General features: G+C 39.9%; 2 protein-coding genes across 3 annotated transcripts in view; one reads left to right on the forward strand and one right to left on the reverse strand.

The window, feature by feature from the left end:
• The window catches only part of cog2 (component of oligomeric golgi complex 2), a 68,607-nt gene extending 49,048 nt beyond the window's left edge, over positions 1-19,559 (reverse strand). Inside the window, exons 1-5 of one of the 2 annotated variants that reach the window (XM_062059281.1) lie at positions 19,460-19,559; positions 18,018-18,133; positions 17,276-17,431; positions 12,405-12,626; positions 4,834-4,892 (exon numbers count right to left, since the gene is read on the reverse strand). The gene's annotated coding sequence lies outside the window, so the exon portion shown is untranslated. The remainder of the gene's footprint in view (positions 1-4,833; positions 4,893-12,404; positions 12,627-17,275; positions 17,432-18,017; positions 18,134-19,459) is intronic. The other variant, XM_062059282.1, reaches the window with a different exon arrangement.
• pgbd5 (piggyBac transposable element derived 5) overlaps positions 1-26,657 on the forward strand; it is a 41,822-nt gene extending 15,165 nt beyond the window's left edge. The window contains exons 3-7 of the mRNA XM_062059283.1: positions 4,846-4,980; positions 12,417-12,597; positions 14,714-14,911; positions 18,055-18,160; positions 22,455-26,657. Of these exons, the coding sequence (XP_061915267.1) occupies positions 4,846-4,980; positions 12,417-12,597; positions 14,714-14,911; positions 18,055-18,160; positions 22,455-22,650 (816 nt within the window). The 3' untranslated portion in view covers positions 22,651-26,657. The remainder of the gene's footprint in view (positions 1-4,845; positions 4,981-12,416; positions 12,598-14,713; positions 14,912-18,054; positions 18,161-22,454) is intronic.
• The last annotated feature ends 864 nt before the right edge of the window (positions 26,658-27,521 follow it).

A 27,521-nucleotide genomic window follows, 5' to 3' on the forward strand; every position in this document is an offset into this window, starting at 1 on the left:
CCAACACAATTCTAATGAATAATGCATTTCGTTTCATAACAGAATCATTTACCACTGTATAAGAAAGGACAAGAAGATGTCTTCAAGGAAGAACAGATCTTTTATAGGCACCTTTTTTAATTGCTCCTCCTTGTCATTTCTACACAACAGCTAATAAAATGTACACTATAGAGTCAGGAGAATGTGTTCTTGAATGAGGTCAAAGAAAAACCCAGACAGTACGTCACAGACTTGACACCCGCCTTGTACTCACTTATGCATTAGCTCTACGTGGGTGAAAGTGGGGCAAGCAGACCACACGCCTTTTACTTCCTATTTGGGCCACATAACCTGCCTTGTTTATTAACCGCAACCAGGCTAGAAATCAACATTCTCACAAATCATAAACACTGCACGCCCCCGTGAATAACGACATTGCTCTAATTAAATCCAACACACACCTTGGATGGGGGTGAAGAGACAACCTCCATCATAAAAAGCAACATTTAAAATGAAATCCGCCTTGGTGCATAATATCTGCCATACAGCTGCGTCATGAGAAGGGAATTATGTGTATCTAGGCCAGCTTATTTGATCTGTCAGACGTCCATGCCAGTATCCACAAAAAAACAACAACTCCATTCCAAATATTTTGACCCAGAAAGGAATACAACTCTCAGTCTTGTTGTTGTGCTTCATTTGTTATGTCATCAAATAAGAATCCATACCAGCACTGTGGAGGATAACAATTATGGACCCTTGTTGTGTATTTTATTATGAGATGCAGCTGTATCTAATGTAGTGGCTGCTGAGTGTCCTGTTTCACCCACTTAGGTTCCAAAAGCCATCCATCACGGATGAGATGGGTCATTTGTGAAGCTAGCATGTAACACACGCTGGGCGATCCATCTACCAACGCCCAGATCACTTGGGGAGATTTCAATGCGTCCACTTAAATTTGCCTGGGAAATGTTACTGCTGGTCTTTTCAAATGTAAACAAATCTGGCAAGGGGAAGGAAACACATGCAAATACTTTTGTGGCGGCAACCATTTTCCATAGTTTTAACCAATGTTCGGACTAACGCGTTACAAAGTAAATAGTAATCTAACCCTTTATTTTTCATTTTCAGTAACTCAGTTACCGTTACTACATGATGCGTTACTGCGTTATTTTACTTTATTTTTTCATGTAGTATCGGCTAGAAACTGAGAAGATCTGAGTGTGTTTTATTGCAGCGCAGCGGAAGAGGCGACAAGAAAGAGGCGTGCCGCGCGCTGTCTGTGTGTGTGTGTGTGGGAGGGGGCGTGTCTGTGTTTACTAACAAGACATCATGGCGAAGCCCCCGAAGCCAAGTTTCTTAACATGGAGATATTCTCAATACTTTTCTTTTGTCGACCAAAAAGAAAAGAACATTTTAGTTGAATGTAAGTTGTGTCTTGGATCAAAGATCCTATCCTAGCAATTCAAATCTGCTGAAACAGCTACAAAAGCAACATGCTTCGACGAAGCTAGTAAAGAGAGACACACTTCACCTGCTAAGCAACAGCGGCTGGATTTTAACGAGGCACTGCGCACTGAAGGTACACACACTTGGTCAATTCTGTTATATACTGTTGCTCTTTCTTGCTAGACTTCTAGAGTGTTTGATTATCACGTCACTCTAAATGTATAGACTATAAAGTTCACAAACATAAAGAGGGATCCTAGTGGGCCAGGCCAATCTTTCCTTATCTCTGAATTAAAACTGGGGAAATGTGTAGAGTGTTCTGGGCTTCAGACATGATTTTATTTCAGAATTCCTTGAGATAAAAAAACGCCTGGTTAGGCTTTGTGTATGTAGTGTGTGCCTTCCTTGCTTTACAGCTATGTTGTTATTATGCTGTTTGTTACTTATGTATGTTATGTTGCAGCTATTTCAAATAGTTTTGTCAATTTGTTCTGGCCTGAAACAAATCGGCCCTTTGAAACATATCTTTGTCTTTGTGTGTTGTATGTAGAGCACATTGCTTAGCAGAGTTCAGTGATGCAAATGCATGTCAAGTTGATCAACAGATTGTATTATTCTCCAGTGCAATAACAGTACTGAAATGAAGGCTAAAAGGGCATTAAATGGGGCTGTCACGTTAAATTTCTTCCCCCTACAAAAACCTTCCCCCCCCCCCCCCATTTACTTCCGTGGTCATGTTTCCTCTTACGTCATTGACAGCGATCGATAGCACTTTGGCTTTGACTGCCCGTCGCTGGAAGGATACTTCGTCTTTGACAGCTGCTGGAATCTGAAGAAATTTTTTTTTTTTTTTTTTTTGTACAGGCGCGAAACAGGAGAGTCGCGTGCCGGTTAAGGACCCCCGGCAAATTTGTGATTTTATTGGACGCAGCCCCGGAAGTAAATGGGGGGGGGGGGGGGGGGGGGTTTGTAGGGGGAAGAAATTTGGCGTGACAGGGCCTTAAAAAAATAAAAAATTTAAATAAATAAAAAAATATATATAAGTAACTAAATAGTTACTTTTCACAGTAACACATTACTTTTTGGTGTAAGTAACTGAGTTAGTAACTGAGTTACTTTTGAAATAAAGTAACTAGTTACTGGTTTTCAGTAACTAACCCAACAGTGGTTTTAATGCACATTCTTGCTGCTCCCTGCTACAACCTTCTGTGGCTTTGAAAGTATCTGTTGTTGACATGTTGTGTACTTAAGAAACAAGGGAACTGTCTCATGTCTGCGGGACCTTTCTGGTCGCGATAGTAACAGTCACCACACGCATTTGCATCAAAACAACACATTGTCAGGACAAACATGAAGTGAGGAAGACAGTCTGTTTGTACACTAAAGGTTTGATTTACCAAATGTACTAAAAAACACGTGCAAACCGGAAACCATACGCAAAGCTGGTCTACTAAACGTGTGCAAAGTGGATTGTGTCTCTTAAGGGAGCAAAATAAGGCGTGCAATTCACTTTGCCTACTGGGAGGAGTTAGATGCTAATATAATTATTTAGCACACTCGTCATTGTTTTGCGAGCACTATTTTGCATCTTATTTAGCATGTTTCAAAACAAACTGACAGCTCCGCACACGGCTGCAGGATCAGTGCTCGCGCGCGTGTGTGTGTGTGTGTGTGTGTGTGTGTGTGTGTGTGTGTGTGTGTGTGTGTGTGTGTGTGTGTGTGTGTGTGTGTGTGTGTGTGTGTGTGTGTGTCAACATTTTGGACGGTCATAAAAAAATAAAAAATTAAACATATAGTCTATTCAGCAACATTATTTTATAATTTTAGAGCTGCTATAGAGGACTTGAGGGGCTGATTAAAAAAAATTCAATTGATGCGTTTTGGTATCCTTAGTGTTGTCCCGATACCAATATTTTGGTACCGGTACCAAAATGTATTTCAATACTTTTCGGTACTTTTTCGATACTTTTTTAAATAAAGGGGGCCACAAAAAATGGCTTTATTTTAACAAAAAATCTTACGGTACATTAAACATATGTTTATTTTTGCAAGTTTGTCCTTAAGTAAAATAGTGAACATATTAGACAACTTGTCTTTTAGTAGTAAGTAAACTAATTAGTCTGCTGACGTATGCAGTAACATATTGTGTCATTTATACACCTAGTATTTTGTACGCATTATAAGGGACAAGTGGTAGAAAATGAATTATTAATTTACTTGTTCATTTACTGTTAATATCTGCTTACTTTCTCTTTTAACATGTTATATCTACACTTCTGTTAAAATGTAATAATCACTTATTCTTCTCTTCTTTGATACTTTACATTAGTTGTGGATGATACCACACATTTAGGTATAGATCTGATACCAAGTAGTTACAGGATCATACATTGGTCATATTCAAAGTCTTCATGTGTCCAGGGACGTATTTACTGACTTTATAAACATAATACACATTTTTTTAAAAGGAAAAAAATATTTTCTGATGCTAAATAATATCGATGTAATCATAGCAGTATCGACTAGTAAAGGCGTTATAACATGAATGTGCGCTAAATGAGTGTCACTGTGGTGGTCCCCCCTATAGTACACGCTAGTGTTGTCCCGATACCAAAATATATTTTGATACTTTTTGAGACTTTTTGATACTTTTCTAAATAAAGGGGACCACAAAAATTTGCATTAATGGCTTTATGTGGACAAAAAATCTTAGGGTACATGAAACATATGTTTATTATTGTAATTTAGTCCTTAAATAAAATAGTGAACATACTAGACAACTCAAGTAAGTAAGTAAACAAAGGTTCCACTGAGTAGGTGGGGGGTGAAGGACCGGTACTTTTTACAGGCTGTATAGTACCGAATATGATTCATTAGTATCACGGTACTATACTAATACTGGTATACCGTACATCCCTAGTACACGCAAAATCCTCATTTGAAAAAGGCGGTCTACTCCACTTTTCAATTGCACACGCAGTATGTATATATATACATATATCAATGTATATACTCTGATGATTATCTTGTGTGATGACTGTATTATGATGATAGTACATATCTGTATCATGAATCAATTTAAGTGGACCCCGACTTAAACAAGTTGAAAAACTTATTCAGGTGTTACCATTTAGTGGTCAATTGTACGGAATATGTACTGTACTGTGCAATCTACTAATAAAAGTTTCAATCAATCAATCAAAGTCTTAGTAAATCACACTCAACACGCCCACTGTTAAACGTGTGGTATTTGAATCTTAGTAGATCAAAAATACATACTTAGCATCAGAGAGAATTACTGTGGCGTGGTTGTGCATCCCTAAATATGAGCAAGTCAAGAACAAAACAACAATAATCATCTCAGCTCGTTGTGCAAAGATCGTCCAAAAACAGTGTGGGACTGACCTTTTGTTACAGGTTCTCCACGAACCCTTGATAGACGAGGACCCCGTCTTCATCACCACCTGTACGGAACGAGAGCAGAGGAAGAGGAAGAAGAGGAAGTTCAGTCTTTGGGTTCGACAGTGTACTTCTACTGGATTCATCTGTCAGGTACTGATGGATGCGGACAAACCGACATACTTGATTATATAGCAAACTGTTTTTGTTCTCTCTACTTCCTGTTTTTGCTTCTTCAGCAGCCCATCTAGGCAGCAAACTATGTTGATTGCTGTCGTTATTGATATACTTTATGTAGAGAAATGAAGGTATTTACAAGATCAACTTTTTCACATTACAATCTGCAAGCCAACTGTTACAAAATACACGTCAGTCTTCTGACTATTTAGGATGTTTGTAGCTGAATTAGTGCGCTAACCTTGCACCACCAGCGGAACCTCACTCCATTCACACACCTATCTATGTAGTAGATGGAACCTCACTCCATTCACACACCAATCTATGTAGTAGATGGTACCTCACTCCATTCACACACCTATCTATGTAGTAGATGGAACCTCACTCCATTCACACACCAATCTATGTAGTAGATGGAACCTCACTCCATTCACACACCAATCTATGTAGTAGATGGTACCTCACTCCATTCACACACCAATCTATGTAGTAGATGGAACCTCACTCCATTCACACACCAATCTATGTAGTAGATGGTACCTCACTCCATTCACACACCAATCTATGTAGTAGATGGTACGTCACTCCATTCACACACCTATCTATGTAGTAGATGGTACCTCACTCCATTCACACACCTATCTATGTAGTAGATGGTACCTCACTCCATTCACACACCAATCTATGTAGTAGATGGAACCTCACTCCATTCACACACCTATCTATGTAGTAGATGGTACCTCACTCAATTCACACACCAATCTATGTAGTAGATGGTACCTCACTCCATTCACACACCAATCTATGTAGTAGATGGAACCTCACTCAATTCACACACCAATCTATGTAGTAGATGGTACCTCACTCCATTCACACACCAATCTATGTAGTAGATGGAACCTCACTCCATTCACACACCTATCTATGTAGTAGATGGAACCTCACTCCATTCACACACCAATCTATGTAGTAGATGGTACCTCACTCCATTCACACACCAATCTATGTAGTAGATGGTACCTCACTCCATTCACACACCAATCTATGTAGTAGATGGAACCTCACTCCATTCACACACCAATCTATGTAGTAGATGGAACCTCACTCCATTCACACACCAATCTATGTAGTAGATGGTACCTCACTCCATTCACACACCAATCTATGTAGTAGATGGAACCTCACTCCATTCACACACCAATCTATGTAGTAGATGGTACCTCACTCCATTCACACACCAATCTATGTAGTAGATGGAACCTCACTCCATTCACACACCAATATATGTAGTAGATGGGGATGAGGACCCAATCCGGTACTTTTTTGGCACCGACTGAATTCCGCCGGTCCTACCGGGTACCGGTTTACTTAAAATCCAAGTACCTGGGTTGCCCGTAACGTCACGCTCTTTGCACTTTGGCACTTGGCCATCACTCCAGCAGCACTGAGAGCGGACTCAGCCAAACTAGGTAATGTTGCAATTTCTAATGCCAACAAAGCAAGTGACTCAAAAAACACTCCAATGTAAGTTAAATAAGGCTTCACTTTCCCCAAAACGCCCTAGCTTGATGCTAATATACATTGGCTTTGCTATTGACATGCTACTGATTAGCATTAGCGGTTTTACATGGCGATTTCAACACCTCCAAATTTGTTAATGAAGACTACAACTAAACAGCTGGTGGGTAAACAGTACAGTACTTATAGTATTAACACTTTTTAGGGCGCAACAACAGACTAGAGTGAGCAAAGACTGAAACGAACCAGCCAGCACACCATAAACTGTACATTACTGCCATCTAACGTCTTGGACTTGCAACTGTAATTGCAGCTTAATGTTTTTATTGAAAATGTTACAATAAAACTAGACACAACAACTGGACAGCAGTTATCATAATCAGCTCATTTTCAAATCTTGCAATAAGATGAGATTTTATCATCAAAAAACATTATTATTCCTTAACACAGTGTTTTTCAACCACAGTGCCGCGGGTGTGGCGTGAGATACAGTCTGGTGTGCCGTGGGAGATGATCTAATTTCACCTATTTGAGTTAAAATATTTTTTGCAAAGCAGTAATTATAGTCTGCAAATGATGTGTTGTTGTTGAGTGTCGGTGCTGTCTAGAGCTCGGCAGACTAACCGTGTAATACTCTTCCATATCAGTAGGTGGCAGCCGGTAGCTAATTGCTTTGTAGAAACCACAACCCATGTCGGAAACAGCGGGAGGCAGTGCGCAGGTAAAAACGTGTGTAATGCTTAAACCAAAAATAACAAAAGGTGAGTGCACTAAAAAAAGGCATTGAAGCTTAGGGAAGGCTATGCAGAACAAAACTAAAACTGAACTGGCTACAAAGTAAACAAAAACAGAATGCTGGACGACAGCAAAGACTTACTGTGGAGCAAAGACGGCGTCCACAATGTACTTCCGAATATAACATGACAATCTACAATGTCCCCACAAAGAAGGATAAAAACAACTGAAATATTCTTGTTTGCTAAAAAACAAATTAGATGCGGGAAATATCACTCAAAGGAAGACATGAAAACACCAAAAAAAGAGAAAAAGCCACCAAAATAGGAGCACAAGACAAGAAGTAAAACACTACAGATAGGACAACTGCAAAAAACTCAAAATAAGTCACGGCGTGATGTGACAGGTGGTGACAGTACACCTACTTTGAGACAAGAGCTATATTGATGCATGCTTGGTTATGGTTTAAGGTCATATCCAATAATTGCGACAACGACTTTTTACTGTCATCTGAGTTTCGTTTTTTAATGATTTCTGCTGGTGGTGTGCCGCCGCATTTTTTCAACGCAAAAAATGTGCCTTGGCTCAGAAAAGGTTGAAAAACACTGTCAGTACTGATAATTGGTACCATTGAGTACCGGTATCCATTCTCAAGGACCAGGATTTGGTTCTGTGTCGGTTCAAAGGTGGATGGTACCCATCCCTAGTTATAGATATAGTGCCTTTTTTATTAATTTACATAATTTTAGTAAAGATTTTTTACCTACCGCTTTGAATTTTTTCAGCAGACAAAATTGATTGCGCCCTCTACTGGTGACTGCCAAATACTGAAATCCAGATCAGTATTAACATCCAATTGCGAAGGAAAAACAAAACCTACTGTGTGTACAGCACCAATTACGACCATACTTGCCAATCTTGAGACCTCCAAATCCGGGACATTTGGGGGGGGGGGCAGGTTAAGGGGGGAGGAGTATATTTATAGCTAAAATCACTGAAATTCAAGTATTTCTCATATATATATATATATATATATATATATATATATATATATATATATATATATATATATATATATATATATATAAATAAAATAAATACTTGATTTTCAGTGAATTCTAGCTATATATATATGTATATATATGTATTTTATAATATATATATATATATATATATATGTATTTTATTATATATATATATATATATATATATATATATATATATATATATATATATATATATATATATATATATATATATATACACACATATATATATATACATATAAATAAAATAAATACTTGAATTTCAGTGTTCATTTATTTACACGTATACAAACATAACACTCCTCTCTACTCATTGTTGTATTTGAAAGTGCAATGCTTTGCAGCCAGTAGCACAGCCTTTGAAGGAGCATAGGTGTGGGCAGTGTAATATTCTGGGTTGGAGTCAATAACCAGGCAAGGTGACGAAGTTACGTCTCTTTACTTCATACTTCAGAACCGACTCCCACACTTGCCGTCAGGGTGCGCAATACAACGTAAACCGTTGGCCAACCAAAAAGTAACCACAGAAGAGGGATGTCCCGATCCGATATTTGGATCGGATCGGCCGCCGATATTGGCCAAAAAATGCGTATCGGCAAGGCATGGGAAAATGCCGATCCAGATCCAGTTTTTAAAAAAATTCCGGTCCGTGTTTTCCAACGCGTAGATTTAAATAATATATTCCACTTTTCTGCTGCTCCCTAATTTCCGTTCCGCATTTTCCAGCACACCTTCAACACATCCACAGGTCTGTGTCCTAACCGTTAAAGGCCTACTGAAATGAATTTTTTTTATTTAAACGGGGATAGCAGATCTATTCTATGTGTCATACTTGATCATTTCGCGATATTGCCATATTTTTGCTGAAAGGATTTAGTATAGAACAACGACGATAAAGATTGCAACTTTTGGTATCTGATAAAAAAAGGCTTGCCCCTACCGGAAGTAGCGTGACGTAGTCAGTTGAACATATACGCAAAGTTCCCTATTGTTTACAATGATGGCCGCATGAAGTGAGAGAGATTCGGACCGAGAAAGCGACAATTTCCCCATTAATTTGAGCGAGGATGAAAGATTTGTGGATGAGTAAAGTGCAAGTGAAGGACTAGTGGGGAGTTGAAGCTATTCAGATAGGGAAGATGCTGTGAGAGCCGGGGGTGACCTGATATTCAGCTGGGAATGACTACAACAGTAAATAAACACAAGACATATATATACTCTATTAGCCACAACACAACCAGGCTTATATTTAATATGCCACAAATTAATCCTGCATAAAAACACCTGCGTGTTTGTTATGCTAGCTCCTAGCTCCTCTGCTAGCTCCTAGCTCCATAGAACACGCCAATACAATTCAAACACCTGATCAACACACACAATCACTCAGCCCAAAAGACCGTTTACCTAACCCAAGGTTCATAAAGCTTATATATTTTTAAAAAGTTACGTACGTGACGCGCACATACGGTCAAGTTATCGAATGTTTAGCAGCCAAGGCTGCATACTCACGGTACCTGATATTCAGCTAGGAATGACTACAACAGTAAATAAACACAAGACATATATTTACTCTATTAGCCACAACACAACCAGGCTTATATTTAATATGCCACAAATTAATCCTGCATAATAACACCTGCGTGTTTGTTATGCTAGCTCCTAGCTCCTCTGCTAGCTTCTAGCTCCATAGAACACGCCAATACAATTCAAACACTTGATCAACACACACAATCACTCAGCCCAAAAGACCGTTCACCTAACCCAAGTTTCATAAAGCTTATATATTTTTAAAAAGTTACGTACGTGACGCGCACTTACGGTACGGTACGTGTTATGCTAGCTCCTAGCTCCTCTGCTAGCTCCTAGCTCCATAGAACACGCCAATACAATTCAAACACATGATCAACACACACAATCACTCAGCCCAAAAGACCGTTCACCTAACCCAAGGTTCATAAAGCTTATATATTTTAAAAAAGTTACGTACATACGCAAAAAAAGCCAAAGCTGCATACTCACAGTAGCACGTCTGCGTCTTTGTCATCCAAATCAAAGTAATCCTGGTAAGAGTCTGTGTTGTCCCAGTTCTCTACAGGCGTCTGTGTATCCAAATCAAAAGTCCTCCTGGTTAGAGTCTCTGTTATCCGAGTTCTTCCATCTTGACTGCATCTTTCGGGAATGTAAACAAAGAAGCGCCGGCTGTGTACTGTTGTGGCTGACTACGTTCGAAAAATACGTCCATTTCGCACCGACAACTTTCTTCTTTGCTTGCTCGGCTTCCTTCTCCATAATGCAATGAACATGATTGAAACAGATTCACGAACACAGATGTCCAGAATACTGTGGAATTATGAAATGAAAACAGAGCTTTTTCGTATCGGCTTCAATGTGGAAGGCATACCCGTGTTCGTCGGGCTACGTCACACGCATACGTCATCCGCAGAGGCGTTTCGAACCGGAAGTTTAGCGGCAAATTTAAAATGTCACTTTATAAGTTAACCCGGCCGTATTGGCATGTGTTATAATGTTAAGATTTCATCATTGATATATAAACTATCAGACTGCGTGGTCGGTAGTAGTGGGTTTCAGTAGGCCTTTAAGATGGCCATGTGAATTAAAAGTTACCGGTAAAAATGTCAGCTGTCTCTGTGCGATATAGAAAATGACTATATGGTGATATTGGAGTATACGTTCTCACGCAGTTGCTTTTAGCTGCTGGCATTACACGACATGCTCTTCCCACTCCTTCTTGTGTCTGCTTCTCCCAGACAGCAAGCGCACCTTCTTACACACGTCACATACTGTCACGTCATACGTCACATACGTATACGCCCTCTCCCAGCAGAGAGGTAGCAGCATGGCTAACGTTAGCTGTGATGCTAGCGTAGCCGTGTGAGCGGTAATAATGAAGGAAGAATTAATTAATTCCCAAGAAAAACAGCAGGGGGTCCATCGTCTGGCGGTGGTTTGGCTTCAAGTGGGAATATGTCGAACAGACAACCGTAATTTTTTCAAGTGTGGGGCAAAAGCGTTGCTATAAAAGTAGCATTACTGCTAATATGTAGCATCGTTTGAAAAGTCCCCTGCTAGAGAATGAAGAGTGTTTGAAACTCCGCACGTCAACATCTCCATTGTGTATTATTCAAACTCACCTAATTCAGCTGGCTAGTTGTTATCAAGAGTACTAAAACCCTTTTCAACATGAATCTGACAACTAAGTAGGCTAAATAACTTTAAACTTTAATACATGCTCGGATAAGGCCAGTATCGGCATCGGATCGGAAGTGCAAAAACAACATCGGTATCGGATCGGAAGTGCAAAAACCTGGATCGGGACATCCCTACCACAGAACACTATTGTTCTGTGGTTACTTTTTGGTTGGCCAAGCGGACGTGACGACAGGCTGTCCTCACTCAGGTCCGCACGGACCTGGAGGGGGCGTGCCTTAAGTCCGGCTGGAAATCGGGAAAAATTCGGGAGAATGGTTGTCCTGGGAAATTTTCGGGAGAGGCACTGAAATTCGGGAGTCTCACGGAAAATTCGGGAGGGTTGGCAAGTATGATTATACCTTGACTGGGCCAGCACGCTGTTAAAGTATATGAAGGAAAAGCGGACGTGACGACAGGCTGTCCTGACTCAGGTCCGCACGGACCTGGATGGGGCGGGCCTTAAGTCTGGCTGGAAATCGGGAGAAATTCGGGAGAATGGTTGTCCCGGGAGATTTTCGGGAGAGGCACTGAAATTCGGGAGTCTCTCGGAAAATTTGGGACTAATGTGCGCCATCATCAAACACACTTGGTCATTTTACCAGTCAGATGATGCCTATCTGCTATGAACTGTGTTGACGTCCAGACGGAAAGAAATGAGATGAGTTAATGGAGCGAATCAATGAGATTCCATTAGCCAGCCTACACACACACACACACACACACACACACACACACACACACACACACACACACACACACACACACACACACACACACACACACACACACACTTAGTGGGGCAGCCACAGGCCAGCTACATGTTGTTCTAATGCAGTGTGTGGCGTCAACAAGAGCAGATATTTGTCATATAGGAAGATTGTCTCTTCTCACCTGCCTGCACAGCTCTCTGTGCATCTGAAGGAGGGCCAAGGTGGAGACGCTCTGTCCGCCCTGAAGAACAAACCTCAGCTGCACAGTCTAGTGGCCAAGCAGCTGTGCCAGAACATCTCTGGAAAGAACACCATCATCTTCACGGGGCCATCCATCACCAGCCTTGGACTCTTCACCGAGTTTAGCAAGCAAGGTCAGCCCACACTTCTTGTAGCTCTCCAACTGCATGAAACAATACATCTATGTTAGTATCTTTTCAAACATTTGTGCTTCTTTCTCCATGGGTATGCCATAAATTGGGGGCACCTCGGGGCCCAACTTTTCCACTTCAACTCAAATATTAACACTAAATTAGTCATCTTACTACTAACAATCTTTGATGTTGTTTCAATAATCTCTATAAGTGTAGGTGGATGCACTCCTGAATCTAGGTCTTCTTGTTTAGTCGTCCCTTGGAACTTAGTAGTGTTGATGTTGAATTTAGGTGTAGAGTCCAGTATCATCAATCAATGTTTATTTATATAGCCCTAAATCACAAGTGTCTCAAAGGGCTGCACAAGCCACAACGACATCCTCTGTTCAGATCCCACATCAGGGCAAGGAAAAACTCAACCCAGTGGGATGACAATGAGAAACCTTGGAGAGGACCGCAGATGTGGGTGAAAATAAAAAGGCAGCTTCATTACTTAAGTCATCATTTTTGCACTCTTAAAAAACTTCTGTATGACTTTATCTGCAGACTCCTTCTGTTTGTTTGATATCGTCACTACTGCCACAAGTGGTGGGAAAGTGTATTACAACCGAGTACGGCTGCGGCCCATCCAGACCACAGCTAAGAAACAGATACCGTAATTTCCGGACTATGAGCCGCACCTGACTATAAGCCGCACCAGCTAAATTTAGGGGAAAATACAGATTGCTCCATATATAAGCCGCACCCGACTATAAGCCGCAGGGTTTTGATGTGTAATTAGCGTAGTATATAGGGGTTCCTGCTACCACGGAGGGGCTTGTCGGGACAGAGATGACTGTTTGGGAACGCAAAGCGTCCCATTTATTAACAATAAATCTTTCAATCATTCAATCAAACTTTCACATCTTTGACATGGCGAACAGCATTCGTGCAGAGTACAAATAATACAACGGTGCAAAGTAATACAAAGTGCTTGCCTGTACGTTATCAAAATAACCAGCCTACCGGTATATGAAAAGTCAGTCTTTAATCATTGTGTCATCGTTTTCCTCCTGCGTACTAAAACCACCGAAATCCTCTTCGTCCGTGTCGGAGAAGAACAGGCCGTATATAAGCCGCACCCTTGTATAAGCCGCAGGGACCAGAACGAGGGGAAAAAGTAGTGGCTTATAGTCCGGAAATTACGGTACTTTTTGGCTGCCCTAGGGTTAAGAAGCACTGTCATAAATCATTGATGCTGCTTGACACAATGTTAGGGTACTCCTGCACATCACAGCTTGCAATAAATAAATAAATAATGATAAATGGGTTATACTTGTATAGCGCTTTTCTACCTTCAAGGTACTCAAAGCGCTTTGACAGTATTTCCACATTCACCCACACATTCACACACGGATGGCGGGAGCTGCCATGCAAGGCGCTAACCAGCACCCATCAGGAGCAAGGGTGAAGTGTTTTGCCAAAGGACACAACGGACGTGACTAGGATGGTAGAAGGTGGGGATTGAACCCCAGTAACCAGCAACCTTCCGATTGCTGGCACGGCCACTCTACCAACTTCGCCACGCCGTCCCAATATTAATATTGTTTATTAATATTGTTTCCACCTTATTTAGCTTCGTATATGAGCAAAACATCACATGCTATGACGCAATGTACTGAATTCCTCTTATTATTACCTAAGGTTCTGGTCAGTATTGAGAATTTCAAGAAAAAAAACATGCATCTTTACCACCAGAGCTGTGATGTTGCTCCTCATCATAGCAAAGTCAACTTTTGTTAAATAGAACTTCTTTTTTTAGATTTTATTTTCGAGCGTTTAACAGCTTTATGAGCTTTTAACATAACAGCAGCACAACAAAAACACACAATTGGGCTGAGCTGCAGCCTCACCCACAATAAAAGTGTCGAGATATGATCAATATTTTGTCTGGCAAATTACCAGAGGCAACCAGCCAAACAAAACCTGCGTTCAGTGCTCGCCGGGGCTTTGTCTGACACTTCTATCGCAGCTTTATCGCGCCGGATTAACGAGTGGAGGGAGGAAATACAGAATGTGACGGCTACTAGACAGCAAGAGAAGAACTTGGTGTAAATGTCTACTTCACTGTGTTTAGATATCTACTGCTGTGGTCTGCTGAGCACCAGAAAGAGCGACTGCACAGGCTTGCCGCAAAGCATGCTGGTCTGCAGCTCCACGCCGTCGCAGCGGGGCCAGTGGCGAGTGACGATGCAAGGCAGCATGTCGCTGATTAGCTGGTACAACAAGGGACACTTCAGGTTCCTCACCAACGCCTACTCGCCGACCAAACAAGGTAGATGCTGCACAAAATGATGTTTGATGACGTTTTTTTAATTCCAAATTATTTTATACAGGGTAAAAATATATTCTTTATCGAACATCACAACTCAAATAATATTTTAGATTGGGACTGGGCGATATATGGAATATACTGGATATATCGCGGGTTTGTCTCTGTGTGATATAGAAAATGACTATATGGTGATATTGGAGTATACGTTCTCACGCAGTTGCTTTTAGCTGCGGGCATTACACTACAGGCTCTTCTCACGCTTTCTTGCCTCTCCTTCTCACAGAGGCATAAAACAAGCGCATCTTCTTACATACGTCACATACTGTCACGCGTGCAATGTCATACGCCCTCGTGGAGCAGAGAGGTAGCGACATGGTAACATTAGCTATGGTGCGACCGGTGCAGTGCGAGTGGTAATACGAGAGAAAGAAGGTGCGAATCTGGTAACAAATGAAGGAAAAATAATTAATTCCCAAGAAAAACAGCAGGGGGTCCATCGTCTGGTGGTGGTTTGGCTTCAAGCGGGAAGATGTCGAACAGACAACCGTAATATGTCAAGTATGCGGCAAAAGCGTTGCTACAAAAAGTAGCAGCACTGCTAATTTGTAGCATCATTTGAAAAGTCACCCGCTAGAGAATGAAGAGTGCTTGACATCTCCGTTCGGTGCCACACCCACAAAATGCCCAAGCAACCATTTCCACATCAACACCGTAGGAAACAAATAGTCAACAACAGAAGGAGATAACGTCCGCAGGAACCTACCACATAGTGAAGGACATACACTATTTGATTTCCTATTATGCAGCTCATTTTTATTTGACACTTATTGAAATATCTTGTGTGACATCATGCACAAAAGTGCACTTTATTTGTTTTTAACTTTTGTAGTGGCGTTCTGTACAAAAAATGCACTTGAATTTAGTGTTTTGAAATGTCATCTTAGGGACATCATGCACAAAAGTGCACTCATAGCTTGTTTTAAAATGTCTCTGACAATCTTGCACTTTCTGTTTTGGAAATGACATGAATGTTTGTGCCACTGCTTAATAACTGTTTAATAAATACACTTTTAGTTGTGGTTTCCCTCTCTGCATGGAAGTTTAAAAGTAGCATATATTAATGCAGTATGAAGAAGAATGTTTTAATGTAGACACATAGAATCGTCATACTGCTGTGATTATATGCATCAAGTGTTCATTCAAGGCTAAATATCCACATATATATCCTGTATCGTGACATGGCCTAAAAATATCCACATATTAATAAAAGGCCATATCACCCAGCCCTATTTTAGATGCATCTTTACTTTGACTTTTGTTGCTAGGCAGAATTAATACTACTGTCCCCACCTCCATTGAGTGTGCGGTTGAATAAACATTATGTTTTTATTCTCTTCACTTACTTTTAAATTAAATATTTATTCTATTCATATTTTATTTTTAATATTATCCATAATTGGATGTTTTTTAAATATTCACGTAGGCTGCAGCAGCGTAGATGGGACTTTAGGGAGGCAAAGTTTGAAGAAAAAGTCCTGCTCAATTGTAATTTACTCACACGGAGGAGTGTTGACTCTTATTTTTTGCGTTCAAATGATCATTTGTTGCTCACTGTTCAATGTGCCCGCACAGAACTGGGAAAAACTGCTTTTGTTTTTGCCGCTCCTTTTACATGGAACATGTTCATTGAACACGTTTAAGTCCAGATTGAGAGCACTTGAGAATACGTTTTTTAATTTTAACTGTTTTTCTTCATGTGGATGACATGTATTTTTATGTAATTGGATATTTTGCTGCCTCTTGGCCAGGACTCCCTTGAAAAATAGATTTTTTTAATCTCAAGGACTTTCCTGGTTAAATAAAGGTTAAATTTAAAAAAAATGTATTGTATTGGAAATTTTCTAACAAATTAGTCAAACAAAATTGTCTTTTTTAGGTTTAGTTGAGAAGCTCGAGCATCTCAAAAGGCACAAGTCACATTCATGGCAAAGTTTGTTAGGAGTGCGCAACAGGAAGAGAGATTTGTTGTTCTTTATACACTGAATACAAGGTGGGAGGGAGAGAGTAGGCTCAGTTTGGAGGGGGGGGGAGAGCATACGACGCAACTCGGTGGAAAGCGCCTATACTAGGAAGAACGGTGCATTGTTAAATTAGCAACAAAAAGGGAGAAGAGATACTTTCACAGTCAGTCCATGTGGACAAGGTCACACACAGGCCAGAATGTAAATGTAATTGCAATTTACACAAAAGGTACACAATATCTTAGCAACACCCACTAGGTTATTAAAAAAAACTAGGGGCTGACAACAACCGGGGCCTCATGTATTATAAGTGTGTGGATTTTCAAATCAAAGTGGTACTGACCGCAGATGTGTTATCTTGAAACTCGCCATGTGCCTGAGCTCTGCACACTCTGCCCAATCAGAGTTCAGTAGGAGGTGCCTCTCATGTTTCGAGCAGACAAAAAAAGGTTGAGATTGTGAGCCTATCATTCTGTGGACTCAGAGAACCGCACACAGGCTGAAATAAAAAAAGAAATGGTCGGACATCAGGAATGAGGTGAAGAAGAAGATGGGAGTGCATGGCCAAAACAGGCCAGGGGTCCGGAGATAAAGTAGTGCTGCACCCCGATTGGAAAGATAGTCGCTGCTTTGTTACATAAAACTTTGGAAGAGATGGGTGACTCTGATTACACCCACACAAAATATAATTTTAGGTAACTTGCAACAAAAATGTGCTCCTACAGTAGCCTGCTCACAGACAGATTAGAGTTTCATGTGAAGATCATCATATTTGGTTTGCTATCTTTTAAATGTAAACATGCCAGCAGATCACAGAGGATGGAAAAGACTTGTTGACTCTTGTTTGATTACTCAATTTATTATTACAACACAGGGGCGGACAACAAAACGTGGCAAAATGATAGCCTACATAAAATGCAACACGTCCTCAGAAATATTAATATTACACGTTTTATATTAATATTACACGTTTATTCGTGCACAGTACATGAAGTTGGGGCTCTGTATTAAATATCAACTGCCAAAGAAAGGGTGCCCACTGCTCTTTGTTATAATCAAGAATTGGAGACTAAAGAATGACTCACTTTTAGTTGTCGTGTTCCTTTTTCCACTTTGCTGCAGGTTTGATCATCAAGAGGAAAAGCGGCGAGGTTCCCTGTCCTCTGGCGGTGGAGGCCTTCGCCGCACATCTCAGCTACATCTGCAAATACGACGACAAGTTCAGCAAGTACGTATGCAAAACATTTGGACGTGCCAAGCGTGAAAACACATACTCTTAGACAGGGCTGTTAAACTACATCATGAAGAGGGCCAAAGGGCTCAGGGGCCGCATATCCAAATGTAGATGTTTCTTCAGAAAATGCCTCGCCAGGTTATATTCCTTTGAGACTTAGTTGACTTAATTGCAAAGTAAACACATGGGCTTTCACACCCCGCTGCCAATAAATACATTACTCTGCCCTCGCAACTCGATTCCAGCGTGCGCAGCTCGACAGATAGTTAACAGCATGAATTAATAGAAGCTCCAGAAGTTGTGTTGAGGATTGATGAGTTATTTTCCTTCCTCAATTGTATTTATTTACACTTCTTTCTTTTATTTAGGATTGTGAGACTGAAAATATAAACCTAAAATAAACATTACAAAAGTATAACGTCCATTGTGCATTTTACATAAATAAAATGGGTTTAGTGTTCATATATTCACACAATAAACTACAAATGTTTACGCATATAGAAATAAACACCATCCACAGCAAACATTGCACATAATGCATCTGACTCATCACAATTAAACCTAAGGTTTAGCATTATCGCCCTCTACTGGTTAAATTTAGCGCTACGTTTATTAAACGACCTTGGATCGCACAGAGTTACTCTCAGGCCCCGTGTACACGAAGCCGGATAAGGTTATCCAGGGTATATGCCACCTAACCTTATCCGTGTCCACACACAACAATGCCACCGTTTAAGACCCCCGTGACCCCTCCGTCCGCCGGCGCAACGCGACCTAGTACGCATGCGCGGAAAATGCACACGTCATAGTCACCTCCAGTGTTGCTTTGTGTGCAAGTTCTTAAATGTAACTTATCTGAACAATATCCAGTGTTGTGGTATTTCAATGAACTGGAATCCAGTGTGACTATTGTAGTCAATCACACCTGAGACATCATAAATTAATCACATCTTTATTAAACACATAAACAATGTGATAAAGAACATCAATCAAACTAGGGATCTAGATATCTGGTCAGGACACTCCTCACTCTTTTGCCTTCACCTTCATTGTCCATTCCTTTTTGGTGACTTTATACACTCTGGACCTAGACGTTGAGTCCGCGACATACATGGCGGACAATAACTGATACGGTCTGCTTTGCCAGTCCAAAAGCACTCGCCGTTTTCCTCGACGGCCAGGTAACACAAAGCACAAGCTACTTTTTTTATCACATCCACGGGAGCTTGCATTCTCGTTGTCTCTCCTTCGACAAATGGACAAAGTTTTTTGCCAAGTAGAAACACAGCTGACCTGGACAGTGGAAAGTTCTCTTGCCGTCTGAGAAGTGTTGTATCCCAAATAGCTACAATCGCTTTCTCTTAAGGTATTCATGTGTGATTTCCACAAGCGCCTGTACATGCAGAAGAAGGAGAAACCAAGGTGAGACATGTAAATAATAAATAAGAGCGCCCACAAAACGGCGCATCCTGAAGCGACTGTCAGAAAGCGACTTGAAGATGATGTGTAAAACATCATCTATGCAACATTTTGACCAAAGAACCACCATTACATGTTATGTAGACCACAAGGAAGTCTTTTACTTTTGGAAAAAAATCATAATAATATGAGTCCTTTAATGCGCCTTATAATCCGGTGCGCTTTATATATGAAAACAGATCAAAAATAGACCATTCATCGGCAGTGCTCCTTGTGGTCCGGAAAATACGGTAAATATCTTTATGCACAATATCTACTTAAAAACATCTGACCAAGCCATTATTGTCCGTCGCGTAAAAGGTCCAACAGGAAACAATAACTGGAGCACTTGGTCAGGGCAGAACATTCACACTTTGTTGTGTACTGTCGTCGTTAAAAATCCGATTTCCGCAGTGTAATTTAGATTTTTTCCTGGGTGGAATGAGTAGTCTTCTTCTACTCACCGCACTGCTGCTTCAGTGTGACACGTACACCTCGCTGTTGCCCGCCCGGGAGTACTGCATACATCAGTGTTTTTCAACCACTGTGCCGCGGCACACCAGTGTGCCATGAGATACAGTCTGGTGTGCCGTGGGAGATAATCTAATTTCACCTATTTGGGTTAAAAATATTTTTGGCAAACCAGTAATTATAGTCTGCAAATGATGTGTTGTTGTTGAGTGTCGGTGCTGTCTAGAGCCTGGCAGAGTAACCGTGTAATACTCTTTCATATCAGTAGGTGGCAGCCGGTAGCTAATTGCTTTGTAGATGTGGGAAATAGCGGGAGGCAGTGTGCAGGTAAAAAGGTATCTAATGCTTAAACCAAAAATAAACAAAATGTGAGTGCCCCTAAGAAAAGGCATTGAAGCTTAGGGAAGGCTATGCAGAACCAAACTAAAACTGAACTGGCTACAAAGTAAACAAAAACAGAATGCTGGACGACAGCAAAGACTTACTGTGGAGCAAAGATGGCGTCCACAAAGTACATCCGAACATGACAATCAACAATGTCCCCACAAAGAAGGATAAAAACAACTGAAATATTCTTGATTGCTTAAACAAAGTAGATGCGGGAAATATCGCTCAAAGGAAGACATGAAACTGCTACAGGAAAATACCCAAAAAAAGAAAAAAAACCACCAAAATAGGAACACAAGACAAGAAGTAAAACACTACACTAGGGATGATGTTTTATAAGAAATTATCGAGTTCGAGCCTATTATCGAATCCTCTTATCGAACCGATTCCTTATCGATTCTCTTATCGAATCCAGATATGTTGTTGTATATGGAAAAAAAACACAATATTTGGTTTAACAAAAGCTCACTTTTATTTTATAAGAAAAAAATTAAATTAAATAAATAAATAAATATTGACTGTTACCCCCCTACAAAAATAAAATAAATAAATATTGACTGTTGTTACCCAAAGTATATTAAGTGGGATTTTTCAAAAAATCAAATACTGTATATACAGTAACACAAAAACAACCTGTCTCTGTGATCACTATAGGTGAATAGCCATGCCTTGAGGCGTTTTTTCCGGTCCATTATTTTTGCTGCTTGTGTGACATCACAGGAAATGACGTAGCTCAGTCATTAGACTGAGCTACGTCATTTCCTGTGATGTCCCACAGGGCATTTCTTGTGGGACGGGATTCGTTCCCAGGGATTCGAATAAAGAACCAACTCTTTGTCTTTACTATAGTGGCCTTGATAACGGGAACCGGTTCTCAAAAAGGGATTTGAGTCCATGGAATCCGTTCTTTTCTTATCGAACGGTTCTTTTCTTATCGAACAACCGGGAGAACCGGTTTCGAATATCATCCCTACACTATACACAGGAAAACAGTAAAAAAAAAGTCCAAATAAGTCAGGGTGTGATGTGACAGTATACCTACTTTGAGACAAGAGCTGTAGTGATGCATGCTTGGTTATGCTTTAAAGCAGTGGTTCTTAACCTTGTTGGAGGTAACGAACCCCACCAGTTTCATATGCGCAATCACCGAACCCTTCTTTAGTGAAAAATAAAATTTAAGACAAAGTTATATGTTTTTGGCAACACTTTAGTATGGGGAACATATTCTAGGTAACAAAGACTTAATTTAGAGTTTTTTGGACACTAGGGGAACATATTCTACGTAACAAAGACTTAATTTAGAGTTATTTGGTTAGGGTTAGGGTTAGGGTTAGAGGGTTCGGGCCAGGGTTAGAGGGTTAGGGTTATAATAAGGCATTAATAAGTAATTAATAATGACTAGTTAAGAGCCAATATGTTACTAATTTGCATGTTAATAAGCAACTAATTAATGGTGAATATGTTCCCCATACTAAAGTGTCACCATGTTTTTTTACTGGTGCACAAAATGAAGCGTGCATGAACATCACCTTGTTCAAACAACAAAACCAACACAGTGCATAAACTCACAACAAATTACTCAAATCAGTCTGACTTCTGCTGTTGCCGTATCCGTAATACGCCGATAGGGAGAAGTTTTTATTTACACGATGAGGTGTGTCTTGACCCTTTAGCCCGACTCACCGAACCCCTAGGGTTCCATCGAACCCAGGTTAAGAACCACTGCTTTAAAGTTATATCCAACAATTGCCACAACGACTTTTTACTGTCAACTGAGTTTCGTTTTTTTAATGATTTCTGCTGGTGGTGTGCCTCCGCATTTTTTCAACACAAAAAATGTGCCTTAGCTCCAAAAAGGTTGAAAAACACTGGCATACATGATCAACCCTCGTTCGAATGGTTTCGTCAGGCCTTTTCGAGGCGATGTTCCGCGGGCGTGGCTGTAAGAAATGTGCTTTTCTGTGCCGGTCAGGTACTTCATCTTCCACAAGCCCAACAAGACGTGGCAGCAGGTGTTCTGGCTGAGCATCAGCATCGCCATCAACAACGCATACATTCTCTACAAGATGTCCGACGCCTACGCCGTCAAGCGCTACAGCCGGGCGCAGTTCGGAGAGAGACTGGTCAAAGAGCTGCTGGACGTGGACGAGTGCTCGCCCACGCCGTGAGGATGGACGGATGGCTGGGTGGTTGTCAGTCACACACTCCCCAACACACATGTACAGACTGTATGTCACCACGCGGAAGCAGTGCCAACTCTTCCTCCAGTCCTTGTACTGTAAATAATATCTAACACCACTTAGGGGGGGGGATGATGACCAGGAAGATTTCACCCCCCATGAGATTATCTCTCTTCCATCACTTGCCACACACAGCCCAAAAGAGGCTGAGTAAACACACATTAGTTGTATCATTTTATATATCATTTGTCGTGGTTTGCTTTAGATGAGGGGTGTGCAAAGTGCAGCACAGGGGCCATTCTCCCTCGTTTCTTATTGGCCCTCAGCATACACAGTACTAAAGATCAAATTCATTATAATGAGATATTATGCTAATTTGCTTTGTCGCAAAACTAAGATGCCAACGTTTTCTTCAGCATGTATTGGCTTACATTGGATCGGTTTCAGCATCTTTAATGCACAAATTCAATCAAAGTGGCATCTTTAAAATGTTGACTCTCCCTGGAAACAAACACAACAACAAAAGTTTACTGACAATTTAAATGAGAAAAACCTCCTCATTGGAGCTCCTACAATAATACTAAAACCAAAAAAGTTCCACAAATCAAATCTTTTGCACTCAAAACTGTGAATTACTGTGAATTATTGAGTGGAAAATATTTATGGGAAAGAGATTCTGTAAATGTGGAGTGATTGGCCAAATAAATACCGTATTTTTCGGAGTATAAGTCGCTCCGGAGTATAAGTCGCACCGGCCGAAAATGCATAATAAAGAAGGGAAAAAACATATATAAGTCGCACTGGAGTATAAGTCGCATTTTTGGGGGAAATGTATTTGATAAAAGCCAACACCAAGAATAGACATTTGAAAGGCAATTTAAGATGTCTAAAGAATAGTGAACAACAGGCTGAATAAGTGTACGTTATATGAGGCATAAATAACCAACTGGTATGTTAACGTAACATATTATGGTAAGAGTCATTCAAATAACTATAACATATAGAACATGCTATACGTTTACCAAACAATCTGTCACTCCTAATCGCTAAATCCCATGAAATCTTATACGTCTAGTCTCTTACGTGAATGACATCAATAATATTATTGGATATTTTACGCTAATGTGTTCATCATTTCACACATAAGTCGCTCCTGAGTATAAGTCGCACCCCCGGCCAAACTATGAAAAAAACTGCGCCTTATAGTCCGAAAAATACGGTAGTTGTCACCATAGTTTAGAGTTTATTGATATTGTTTACAAATCACTTTAAGTGTATACCACGCAGACTCAAGATTGTCCTTTTTAATCTTCTCACTCATCCAAAGCAGTTGTCGTGTGTGTGTGTGTGTGTGGGTGCGTGCGTGCGTGCGTGCGTGCGTGTGTGTGTGTGTGTGTGTGTGTGTGTGTGTGTGTGTGTGTGTGTGTGTGTGTGTGTGTGTGTGTGTGTGTGTGTGTGTGTACTAAACTATTAAATGTCACACATCCAAGTAGGATCTTCACTTCATGGCACCTACTGTACTTAAATGTCAAACACAGCAGCATATACTATTTAAAAAAAAAAGCCTCTATCCATGATCAAAGCATCAGTGTGTAACAATTGTGCTGTGGAATGGTGCGCTGGCTTGTTAAATAGAGATTGTTATCGCCAGACGAGCTACTTTGATGCATTATGTAACTGGTGTCATGTTAGCTTTAGCACTAAAACAACAAACTGTGCAGCCCTTCTTAAAATGGTGTTACGACATGTTTGCTACTTTTCTATTCACACTTCACAAAAGTACACAGAGCTTTTTTTAACTGCAAAAAAAAAAAATGCAAACGCAGTTTGTTATATTCTTATGCATTTAAGGTACCAAAAGCAATGACTTAAACAATTCTTAAAAAGCAACATAATAAAAAGAAGGATCAACTTTCAAATTAACATAATTTTTAATCATCTGCCATGTTTTTGTTGCAATGATAGGCTGCATTTTAGCCCACTTGGATAAGTTAAAAGTGTCAGTTATTCTGTAGTGACCCCTTAATTGCTTTCTTCGGACAAACAAAATGAAAGTGGTGTAAGTACTGGAAGGAAAATGTGTTAAGAGCTGTGCTTGCCATGCAGCCATATCAAAACAATTAACAAATAAATCGCCCGAGTTGTGTGGTGTGAGACGGCGTCCGCGTAATGTGCAGTGTGTGTGTGTGTGTGTGTGTGTGTATCTTCATTGTGCTGTGTATCCGTGCGGTGCTTCACCAACCATCATCTACATGTCCACAGAGTCCGTAGAGATGTGCACTGGAGGTGTCAGACAATAACTGAAGCGTGACCTCAGGGCTCCATCATCACCAGAACTAACTGCACTGGTCTACAGTAACACTATCAATACTAACATTACATACAGTAGGTGGACGTGCTTACAGTAGAAGCTTACTGGGTGCTATCTGTTGAAAGTAGACTCCAAATGACAGCAGCCAAGTAGAGGGTGTGTGAGATTGTATATGCATGTGTTGTTAACGCTGGGTTGAGTCAAATGTGTACGATAACAGGACCAAATAAATTTCAGAAATGTGTGTGAGTTGTACAAGGCTGCAGTATCACTGTCTTCTTTGAAAATAAATACTTATTTAGGGCTATCAGACACATTGAGCAAACAAAAATTAAAAACGATCGCATTAATCATGTATATATGCAGATTAACCACGCAATTTATTTTGATCCTACATGCTCTTTTATCTTAAAGTCGGGCGGCAGCAAGGATTGCTAGACGGTCAGCGAGACGAGTGAGGAGACTACAAATTGTACTTCAAAATACACACACCCAGCAGGCACAAGACGTTGGTACAACATTGATTAGACGTACATGTCCTTTAAAACTGACTTTGAAACAACGCTGCAAAATAGTTGTATTTGTAAAATGAGACAACGTTGACGTCTAACGTTGGATCCACATCATTAGTTGGAAAATAACCAAAATTCAATGGTCAAATCAAAATCAGAAACCGACAATGATTAAAAGTTGTCAAAAAGCATGTTGTTTCAACGTTGTAGTTGTGTTGTAGAATATTGTTTGGGAAATGACCAAAATTCAATGGTCAAATCAAGGTCAGAACCCAACATTGATTAAAAGTTGTCAAAAAGCATGTTGTTTAAATGTTGTATTTGTGTTGTAGAATGTTGGTTGAAAAAATGACCAAAATTCAATGGTCAAATCAACGTCACAACCTGACATTGATTAAACGTCGTCAAAAAAGCATGTTGTTTAAATGTTGTATTTGTGTTGTAAAATATTGGTTGGGAAATGACCAAAATTCAATGGTCAACTCAATATCAGAAACCAACATTGACGAAACGTTGTCAAAAAGCATGTTGTTTCAATGTTGTAGAATATTGTTTGGGAAATGACCAAAATTCAATGGTTAAATCAATATCAGAAACCAACATTGATTAAACGTTGTCAAAAAGCATGTTGTTTCAATGTTGTATTTGTGTTGTAGAATATTGGTTGGGATATGACCAAAATTCAATGGTCAAATCAACGTCACAACCTGACATTGATTAAACGTTGTCAAAAAGCATGTTGTTTCAACGTTATGTTTGAGTTGCTCAACAAGTTCTCAACATTGTTTCAATGTCTTGTGCCTGCTAGGAAGATGGGACTTGAGATAAAACTGTAAATGGTAAATGGGTCGTACTTGTATAGCGCTTTTCTACCTTTTTAAGGAACTCAGAGTGCTTTGACACTATTTTCCACATTCACACACTGATGGCGGGAGCTGCCATGCACGGCGCTAACCAGGCCCATCAGGAGCATGGGTGAAGTGTCTTGCTCAAGGACACAACGGACGTGACTAGGATGGTAGAAGGTGGGGATTGAACCAGTAACCCTCAGATTGCTGGCACGGCCACTCTCCCAACTTCGCCACGCCGCCCCCAAGCAAGTAAGCAAGTTTGGAGTAAATAAATGGCGTGCATTCATCTACAACATTTTTAAAAATGTTCCTGTATGACATCCTGACAATAAAATTGCATTTGTGTCCCAATATCGGGCTCTTTTTTTAAGTTAATTTAAATGATGCAAACGAGTAAAACCCTGTGAGTAGTCCAAATTCAAGCGGGATTGTTAAGATTTCAGAATTAACATTTGAGAGCACTAATTTATATATGCACAGTGGAAGTCACTGACAGTGTAGTCAGGGGTGTTCTAAAAATACTACTAAAGAAAAAAGTGGAATAAAAGAGCAAACAGGTGTATAATGGTCAAATGTAGCGATATTGACATTAATAACAAAGCTGCCATGCAGGCGGTCATTGCTCAAAAAATAACAATTAAAATCAATGTTGGTTTGAATTGTTGACATATTTAAGGCTCCAATTAGTTCACATCCAATATTTCACTTTGAAATACTTTTTGGGAAAAATATTGTGTTTGCCATATAAATAAAAACAAGGTTTTCTTTGACAAAAAAAAGGCATAAAACATATGAAAACAATAAAAACTTTTAATCAACAGATAGATCTGAAGTTGATCTAGACATTTAAGCGTTGAAAGCAAAAATAATATATATGGATATTAATTTATCAGTGTGTTAAATTGGATACCCAATACCTTTTAGTCTTTTTTTATAAACTCATTGCTTAAAAAAACAATAATGAAACACAAGCAGTTTTGTTATGATTTATGTACCTATTTAAGACCCAATCCAATCCAATCCACTTTATTTGTATAGCACATTTTATCAACAAAAATGTTTCCAAAGTGCTGCACAACAACATTAAAAACAATATTCAAATATTATCCTTATCTCCACCAATGACTGAATAAAAACTAAAAAATAAATAAATATAAAACCAATACAAAAAATAAATATGATTAA

Source organism: Entelurus aequoreus, linkage group LG09, assembly GCF_033978785.1.
Source record: "Entelurus aequoreus isolate RoL-2023_Sb linkage group LG09, RoL_Eaeq_v1.1, whole genome shotgun sequence".
Taxonomy (NCBI): domain Eukaryota; kingdom Metazoa; phylum Chordata; class Actinopteri; order Syngnathiformes; family Syngnathidae; genus Entelurus; species Entelurus aequoreus.